Raw genomic sequence first — 10,358 nt, 5'->3', positions numbered from 1 at the left:
CACGTGTTCTATTCCGATAACCTCGAAGCTCTGACTTCCCAAATGCCTTAGGAATGAACTTTAAGAAATTTTTACAGTTACATTTTTTCTGTAAAACAATCAGTCTGCAAAATGTTTGCTTGAGTATAATATTCAGATTGAAATTCTATGCTTTTGAAGAATTAAGTATTTACATTTCTGCATTTTAAAAGTGACAAATGTATTCATTTTTGATGCCTTTTTGCAATATCGTTATTATAAAAACGAATTTACAATCACATTAATGTGACAGAAGCATGTGCATGGTCAGTAAGAAAAAACAAAAAATATTGCTTGTAAACAATTCCAAATAAATATTTGTTTTTTGTTCATTATAAACCTTTGAAATAATTACTTAATTAAGATTACTGTAATTTAAAACAAAATAAAGATTTTAATGGGATTATAGGTTAAATTCAACATGTTATAGTGGGTTACATTTCTTTAAGTCTAATGGACAGCCGGCTTTCCATAGTTTTTTTTGTTTTGTTAGGCACAAACATGGCATATCGTAATTAAAATTAGGATAAACGTTTTGGAGTGTTTTCGTTGAATCAGATTAACTTAAGAAAGTATTCTCATTAAGGTAGGGTTCTTCTCTGGTTTCTGATTAGATGAAATATTCAAAGTATATTTTGCTAATACATATTATATATTTCGGTGTAAGGGATTTAAAAAACCATATTGTTCTTTTCTTATCACAACTGTACAACTTTTACTAAGAATTGTAAACTGCGTTTGAAAACTAGCGAGGGCTACATTTTTGGCGGAATGGTGACGTAAGAAAATATCTAGTTTTACGTCTCTCGAAATTGTTATAGAAAAATGAATTTAGATATACATGTAATTTTACACAATCAAAAAAAAAATTAAATTAATAATAAGGGATTAAAATTTCAAAAAATATCAAATAAATATAATTTTTCAAACAAAGGTGTTATTTCTTTACTTTGTTGAATACAAAGTGTTGTTATTATATTGCAACATTCCATGAAAACACAATAAGTAAAAGTTTTACTCATAAGATATACTTTATTTGCTATGCAAACCGTCCATGTATTCCAATCAGCTGTTCTGTTGAGTGTTTAATTGAACATCTTTAATTTTATACATTTATATATTTATCTTGAGAGATTTTATTTTTAGAATTCTATCAAGAGTTCATTAAAGAAAATAAATAAATGATTGTCATCTTATTATTTGTGAGTTACAAATGAAGCTCAGTGCTACTTTAAGTCTACGTTGTGTGCAGGTTAGTTCTCAGACATAGATGTAGATTTGTGGCCATGAAACATTTCTTTTCTTATCAATTTTTTTTTCAACTAGAAATGTTGATTTATTCATGAATAATTTTCCGTTTTATTTTGCAGAAAATAATGCCTTGGCAGGAATATTTTATGTTATAACCTTGCAAACAACTTGCTTTTATATACATGTATATACACAATAGTCTCTTATTACCAGTGTTAAGGAGGCACCATCAGATTTAACTTAATTCCGTAGATATGAAATTTTTAAGTGTCAACCATCATTTGGCAAAGAAAAAAATCATTATAGTTTAGTTTTAAAATACCATCACTTTATATCGTTGTAAGAAGCCCCTTTTCTAAAAGAGATCAATATACTGTAGATCACTTAATTTTCGCGAAACCTTATTTTCGCGAGATAGTCATTGACTTTTTATAAGCGAGACAAAATTTTCACGAATTGTGGTCATTGCTCTATATAATCTTAAGGAATTCTATTATACGCGAGAATGAAATTTTCGCGAGCATACTGTCTCGCGTAATTACGCGAAAATAAAGTTCTCGCGAATAAAAAGTGATTTACAGTAGTCGAGAAATGGCCACAACCGCACAGCCTTCTTAAATGTGAATGTATTTACAGATGCATGTTTGATTATTTTCACTTCACCATTACAGTATCTCAGGAGTCTTTCTTTTCTGTAAATGATTAAATAATGGAACATAAGGAATGTATTGAGGCAAGCTTTCTCATAATCAGCTAAATGATTGGTCTTTGGTCACTTGTCTATGTCAGTATGTGTGCCATTTTCTGTTTGTGGAGTTTAAGTTGAAAGTGCTGCTACTTCCCCTCTAAGGTTGCCTTTGCTCAATCTTATGATAGCCTGAAAGAACACATGAAGCTTAATTAATGAACAGTTTTGATCTTAATGTTAATAAAATTACCTGGAACCAATGATAATTTATACTCAACAAAATTTTTTGTTCATTTCAAGTATCTTTTAAAGGTATATATTTAAGGCACTGTTCACTTAAATTTATTCTTTGGCATTTTTTTTTAGAATACACCAGGGTTCATACTAGCATTTGACTTGTCTTAGCGGTTGCTTCATGTTTAATTTACATTGCATATCAGTGTATTTATTCAACCTTAAATTTTGAAGAAAACCAGATGTATTTCACCTGTTTTTAAGATCCTCAATTTTTAAATTGAAATCATCCATCTCATGTTCAAACTCTATCATCTGACTCATGTAATTTCTATGAATTCTGATTCTCTCGACATCGTCTCCATTTCTTTTTTGGCCAATGTTAGGTTCTTTACCCCATCCATTGCTTGGAGGTTCGACATTTTCTGCTTAATTTCTCAACAAGGTGGACATTGTTGAGATTCCGAACTCACAAGAATCAGCAGGTTCCCCTCCTTCTACAACGAGAATGGTAGTCCAGTTCAGTTAAGGTTTTGGTTTACATGTGTATTTCTCAAGAAATGAGGCATTAATAAAGGGAATATTAATTACTCATTTTTTTAGATAATGATTTTCAGCGGGAAAGGGGAGGGCGTAGGTGGGGGACAATAAATGCACATCCCCAGTTGGCATAGATTTAGATTTTTTTTCAATTTATGATGGTGGAGGGTTAGGGAGATGTTGGGTTCAAAATAGGTGACGGAAAGCAAAAGGACTATAAATGACCCAGTTCAGCGTTGTGGCCTAAGGGCCTCTTAATTTAATTACCCTAACCCTGACCTGGATAAAGAACAGCTAGGTATCTGGTCTTTTTGTATTCTTTTTTCTCCATTCACAATGAGATGTTTTTTGTCGGCCAACATGTTTTGCAGTTCATGTTCAGAAAAGACATCATCGAAAAATATTTGAAGGGCATCTCGGGAAAGTCGCACTAGCTTAAGGAAACGCATCAAACGATTTTCATTTTCTGAAAGAAAGCAATATTTTAACCCGTATATAAAAATAAATGATGTCCTTTTTGTCGACTTTATCTATTTTATTTAGAGTAGTTAATCGTAATATATGATTCTAGTATTATGTAAAAAAAAAAATAATGAAATGGCTTGAATAACCTCTAGATTTTAAGTGAGAATTTTGAAAATGGAGGACGACAACTGATTTTCCACTGAATGTGTGGGTCTTCTATTTTTATACCTTCTCTATACACAGACAAGTGTTCCCTCTGGAGACTTGGCCATGGTGTAGAGCTTAAGTAACGTGGCGGTTCATCTTGTATTGTCTGGACTTGATTTGTCTGTTGTGATGTTGAAGACCTAGAATAAACCGGTGGTTCCTCCCCGAACACTATGACCAGGATTTGTATCAAACCGAGAATGTCCGACTGGGGCTGAAAGGTAGATAAAATTTACACGAATCCGTTGATATCAATTTTTTATTGGAGGGAGCAAGTTGTATTGAATAAAAAATTCCAATTTAAAGTTCATAAATGTTTATTAATCATATTTAAGTGCATGATAATTGTTTTGATAAAACGTAGGCAAAAATAAAGATTTTACTATGCTTGAATGCGCACGGGGTATTGTCCTACGGCGCACGGTCAAAAAACCAAGGTTTTATTAAAGACTACACACGTTTAAATTCAAAATAAAAGTTTTAAATAGATAAGATTTGGATTAAAATTATCCTAGTTCAATTCCACAATCAATTTTGTAGTTTTTGTAAAAAATTTTAAGGCATTTGGTTAAATTTTGGCAGTTTCCCGAGCATTCGAAATGGGAAAGTGGTAAACACAACACACGAAAAATGGCGACGTTTTATGACGTTACGGCGCACCGGAGAGCAGTTCCGTTTTAATTCGATGTTGTAATGACACCTTTAAAGATTTGAAATGACCATAGAAGAAAAAAAGATTATAAAAATATCACAATATCTTAAGTATACAAATAAAATAGAAGTTTTCTTAGCGAATACGTTGTATTTCCATTACTGAGCTCTTCAGAATTAGAGGCGCGTTTTGTCGTCTGACAAGGACGGCATGGCGTTGAGGATAAAGCAAATCATGCCAGTCTCAATCCACTTTTAAATGTTAAGTGCATTTGTCATTCTAACTAAAGAATAGAAGAACTAAAAGATATATGTAAGAGAGCGAAAATCCTAACTTTATCGTCCATTAATTAAAAAACGACATTTCCAAGGTATGTGTACTGTCTTTAAATGTACCATTACGATAAATAGATACATACGATCACCAATAGATGTAAATTCATATCCTTGTCATCTCTGCTCTTGATTTAAATAAAGTCCACAACAATAAAATATTTCATATGCATTTTGTTAGGATTTGTTCATCGACTTTCATTAATTGTTTACATATTTATGTTACGTATGCCCCAGAAATCCCGCGAGATTTGTACATTCTCTGATTTCACGAAAGAGCGCACTAAGAACTGTAACTCTTCACTAGTGGAAATAGAACGTATTCTTTATTGATCGAGTCCCTGGGGAGTACAAAACAAACGGGCAAACTCCTAATGTAATAGCAAAAAACGCTCTCACAGTAGACCGCCGATATGAGATTTGTTGAATGATGGTGAGAATATTGTCCGTAACTTACTGATACATCTTCAGAAGATCGCATGAGGGTGCCAATTGGTTCTAAAAATGTGTATCAATGAAATTCCAAAATTTTAGTCGGACTCATCCAACTTCATTTTCAGCAAATATAAAACGTGACGCTTTTTTAGAAACTTTGACGTTATAATCCATGCGCCGTAAGGTGATACAATACATGGCATAAAATCTCATAATTTGTTTATTCATGCATATATTTATCTGAAATTTGTTGTGTATATTACTAGAATATGTACTAAATAATAGTGAAAATTTCAGAACGCAGTGATGTTTATTTTTTACACTATACAACCTGTCCACGATTTTACGGGACAACCCTCGTATAAGTTATTCGAAACAATTATAGCATAGCTTGCGGGGCAATAAGACAAAAAAGACACTTGAACTTGGCAAATCTATAAAGGAATCTTAGACATTTGGTCATTAAGGACATTGGCAAGGTTCCTGGCTTTTGTATAGAATTTTTCAAGAACTCTTGAACAGGTGTAATGGTACTAAACATGTTATATTCTGGTACATTTAACCCACCAAGCCACCCTTCCTTATTAGATTTTGTCAAATCAATGTTTTTACAATTCTCAATGCATTTCCTGTGTAAAATGTTGATAAAAAGGACCTACTTAATTTTTTACCATAAAAAATCTCCAAAATCCAGTCATTTCAGAAAGTTTATATATTATATACATTATTGTATCCTCATTTCCAATTAAATCTAGATATTATGACTGAAAACGCAAATTTAGAAACATGACAAAGATCTACCAATACTGTTCATAATTTTAGAGTTACTTCCCTTAGAATCTAATTCGTATTCATAATGGTAAAGACTGTTTGACTGTTTATGTTAAGTAATTTACCATATTGGAAACAAATTTTCATAAAAATATTGGCATAGATTTGCTTTTATATTTGTTTACAGTTACTAAATTAAATGGTAAATGGTGCCTCCTTCGCACGACCTCAATTAGTTACAGGTTCTCGGCATTTGTCATATCTTGTGATTGTCCTTCCCAGCATGGGTACGGTAAATAACGGTCTGTTGACCACTGTTTACTGTCTGTCCCTGAACACAATGAACAACAAAACTATCACCGTTTTTCTTTCTCGCTGTAGAGATGATTCTATCCGTTGAAGGAAGCACACGTGCTTTTGTTTACCTCGGTAAAACACGTTTTGTTGGTTTTCATTTCATAGAGAATTCTACACGGGGGATCACTCTCAATCACAGTTTTATAAATGAACAAACCCATGATATAAACCTTTTTTCTCCGGATAACCGTGACTTGCCAATGTCCTTAAGAGTCGTCTCACTTATAAGAGTATCAATGAATCTTAACTCATAACATCGATACCCAATCTTTTGTGGGAAGTGAACCCCTGTAGTTGTAATAATTGCTTACGTATCTCCAGTCCCTCAGACATGGTAGATGAACCTGTCCGTTTGAGTCCACATTTTTATTGACCTTTATTGACATTTCACTGGTTGGTTTAAGGACATTGGCAAGTGCTGCTAGAATCCCGAGTTAAGCATGGTTTTGTTTAAGAAATTCGTATAAATATCTTTCTGTATAGTATAGATACTTAATACAAATAAAAAGTGCACCAAAGTACATGTAAATCTTCTTTTTTGCATAACTAACAATTTTCTGCCTGGTCAACATACAGAATTTGTCCAAAATCTTATATATGAAAAGAAGAAAGCACTTGCTGTGGTTTTAACTCGACTTTTAGATATATCGACGACGTATTGTCAATTAATTTCCATTCTTATGTCGATACGATTAACCTTGGTAAGCTTCAGATAAAAGATGCCAAAAAGTCTGACACTTCTCTTTCAAATTAGGATATTTTACTTAAAAAAGACGTTAATGGTAACTTAAAAACTAGGCTCTATGACAAACGTGATGACTTTAAGTTCACAATCGTTAAAGTCCCCTATGCAGTAATATACATTCATCACTTGCATATGGAGTTTATATATATATATATATATATAAAATCCAAATTCAATTGATAAACTCAAACTTTTATCTAAAGCGCTTTCGCCCCATGCGGGCTCATCAGTAGATTTGAAATTGTAAACAAGTTACATTATGACGTCATTCTCGTGACGTTATGTAGGCAACGTTAAACATAATGACTGTGACGTAATAGTAATCACAGTTAAATGAGGTGCACAGATAAAGTTTTACAGTTCATCTGATCAAAGTTAAGCGCCTATTATAAATGTACAATAATGGAGACATTTTATATAAAATGTACATAATAAAATAATTTGATATAAATTCCTTTTAACAGTTCAATTTTGGTTTAAACAGATTTATAAAATATTGTTCTTTGGCTTTCCGTAATTGTTCATTTTCCTCTTTTATTTTGTAAAAAGGAAATATATAAAAATGTCCTTTGCCACAAGAATCAAAGTGTTCACTACATGGCGTGTTTCGTATGGTCGGATCCTTAATCTGTTGTTTGTGCACGCGAACACGGTCGGCTAATTTGGTTCCGGTTTGTCCTATATAATTTTCCTCACATGTAGGACACGTCATACAATATATGAGGTTTTTAGATTTACACGTCATACAAGATTTAACGTCAAACTTCATGCCGTTTTTAAAAATAATGGTTTGTCCGGTTTTTAAAACTTGACAGGTTCCACATCGTGGATCCTCGCACTTAGAAACCATCGGTTTCTCGGGGTTCGATGTAAATTTGGCAGTGGTAAGAATCTTTTTCAAATTGGGAGGTTGACGCCTGCTGTGTAGTATATCCTTTGGTTTAATAAGGTCCCTTAATGTTTCTGATTGTTGAATAATAGGGAAAAATTGTTTGGCAGTTTTAAAGATGTTGTGATTTCTTGGGTTGTGGGTTAGAACAAAAGGGATCTTTTCGTTGTTCTCCTCTTCGTGATGTCTAATAGTACGTAATTCGTTAATGGGTATTTCCTTTGCCTTTTGTATAGCAGCCTCAATTAGTTTTGATGGATATTTTTGTCTAGAAAGAAAAATTCTTAGTTCACACAGTCTTGTATTTCTGCGATCCTCATCAATAACAATAGTACAAATTCGCCTGGCCATATTGAATGGGATGTTTCGTTTAGTATGGGAGGGATGGCATGAGTTGAAAATCAAATATTGATGGGAGTCTGTGCTCTTGTAATAGAGATCCGTTATGATTTTTCTTCCCTCTTTTATAATAAGAATGTCTAAAAATGGCAATTTGTTTTCACTGATTTCCATTGTAAAATGCATACTTTCATGGAGTCGATTTAGAATGCTGTTAAACTGTTGTAGATCTTGTAGAGATTTTGTCCAAAAAATAAAACAGTCATCTAAATAACGTTTCCAGTTTCTTTCAATGTATGTACCAAAATCCTCTCCAAAAAATGTTTTGCATTCTGAAAAAAGTTTTTCCTCCAGAAAACCTAGAACGAGAGTTGCGTAGGTAGGGGCGACTTTTGTCCCCATTGCTGTCCCTTTTGTCTGTAGATAGTACTTGTCATCAAAAAAGAAATGATTATTTTGCAAAACTATTTTAAGTCCTTCGAGGATAAATTCTTTTGAAAATCTCGGCTGGATTACATCTGGGTGCTTGTCAATCCAAAAGGAGATGGCTTCTAGTCCTAAATTGTGGGGAATATTTGTATATAAACTAGTAACATCAAAACTCACTAATTTCGTATTTTCTTCTACACTTTCTGGAATATGGTTGAGAAAATCCATGTCGTCCCGAATAAAACTGGGTACTAATTTGCAGAAAGGTTTTAGTATAATATCTAGCAAATTGCTAAGTCTCTGTGTTGGACAAGAAGGACCAGCTACAATAGGGCGTAGTTTTAAGTCTGTTGGACGTGGCAATTTAATATAAGGTTCACTCATTTCCTGTATTCCGTTTTGAATTTGTTTAGATTTATGAATTTTCGGTAATCCGTAAAAGTTACTAGTTTTTACTTCAAAATTGAGAAGAAAATCTATCTCCTTTTTGGTTAAATTATCGGAAAATTTTGAAGTATATTTTTTCATTGTAGACATCGTCTTCTTGTCTTCCTTCGAAGGTAGTTCCTTGTAAAAGTTTATATCATCTAGTTGTTCTAGGACCATATCTTTGTAGTGTTCTTTGTCCATAATAACAATAGTTCCTCCTTTGTCAGCCTCTTTTATGATAATAGTATCGTCACCAGTAATATTTTTCAGTGCTGTTCTCTCAATTTTTGAGATGTTATCTCGCACATGGATATCGCTGTGATTGTTGTATGCAGATTTTTTCAAACAATTAATGTAATCGTCCAAGTGTTTGTCCCTGTTTGATTTTGGTTTAAAATCACTTTTGTTTCGAACTAAGGATTCGTCATTGTAATCCGAATTCTGGAAGAATTCCCGGAGTCTTAGCTTCCGACAAAATTCTTCTGTGTCTTTGATTACATCTACGTCGTCTTTTTTAGGCGTAGGAGTAAATTTTAGGCCCCTTTTGAGTAGTTCTATTTCATCCGTAGAAAAATTCCTTTGAGATAGATTTATAATTTTGGGGTCGACTTTAGATGTTTTCTCTACAGGTATTGGAAGAGGAATTTTTTCATGCGATGTTTGCGAAAGTGGCCCTTCCCTAAAAAAGAATTACTCCCTTCATATTGCTGGTTCATATTTCTGTTATTAGAAATGTTGTTGCTCATTTTGTTTTGCTGTTTGTTGTTCCAAGGTTTTTTCCACTGAACGTTTTCCTTGTTGATATTTGTTTGTGCTCCGTTATTTCTTTTGGTAAAAGAATTTACACGGTGTTCATTTCGCCCCACGTTCTTGTAGTTTGGTTTATTTGGTCCAGAAAAATTACCTCTGTGTTCTGAACGGAAGTAGAATTCGTTTTGATTAACAGAATCCATGTTAGGTCGTTGACCCTGATGTCTGTTCTTCTTTTGTTTTCGAATTTCTGGACTTTTCATTATGCTTGTCCCGAAATTTTTCTCGTAGTCTTCAAGCCATTCTTGTTTGGATTGTAGTAACTTTTCTGACTTGAGTTTTTCTTGATCGGTTTCTTTTCTTTTTAAAAACGGAATGAAGTTTGACGTTAAATCTTGTATGACGTGTAAATCTAAAAACCTTATATACTGTATGACGTGTCCTACATGTGAGGAAAATTATATAGGACAAACCGGAACCAAATTAGCCGACCGTGTTCGCGTGCACAAACAACAGATTAAGGATCCGACCATACGAAACACGCCATGTAGTGAACACTTTGATTCTTGTGGCAAAGGACATTTTTATATATTTCCTTTTTACAAAATAAAAGAGGAAAATGAACAATTACGGAAAGCCAAAGAACAATATTTTATAAATCTGTTTAAACCAAAATTGAACTGTTAAAAGGAATTTATATCAAATTATTTTATTATGTACATTTTATATAAAATGTCTCCATTATTGTACATTTATAATAGGCGCTTAACTTTGATCAGATGAACTGTAAAACTTTATCTGTGCACCTCATTTAACTGTGATTACTA

The 10,358-nt window shown here is 32.9% G+C and overlaps 1 protein-coding gene across 1 annotated transcript; it reads right to left on the bottom strand.

Moving 5' to 3' along the window:
• Positions 1 to 6,737: 6,737 nt before the first annotated feature.
• Positions 6,738 to 9,794, bottom strand: LOC134233521 (uncharacterized). Its single transcript, XM_062715493.1, has 3 exons — positions 9,686 to 9,794; positions 7,443 to 9,404; positions 6,738 to 6,796 (listed from the first exon to the last, which is right to left on the bottom strand). Exons 1-3 carry the CDS (start codon positions 9,792 to 9,794, stop codon positions 6,738 to 6,740), a joined length of 2,130 nt encoding a protein of 709 aa, XP_062571477.1.
• Between the last annotated feature and the right edge of the window lie 564 nt (positions 9,795 to 10,358).

The sequence above is a fragment of the Saccostrea cucullata genome, unplaced genomic scaffold (assembly GCF_032062105.1).
Source record: "Saccostrea cucullata isolate Sc308-1 unplaced genomic scaffold, CSIRO_AGI_Scuc_v1 ctg10353, whole genome shotgun sequence".
NCBI lineage: Eukaryota > Metazoa > Mollusca > Bivalvia > Ostreida > Ostreidae > Saccostrea > Saccostrea cuccullata.
The sequence above is the reverse complement of the archived record's forward strand: the minus strand, read 5'-3'. Positions and strand labels throughout refer to the sequence as shown.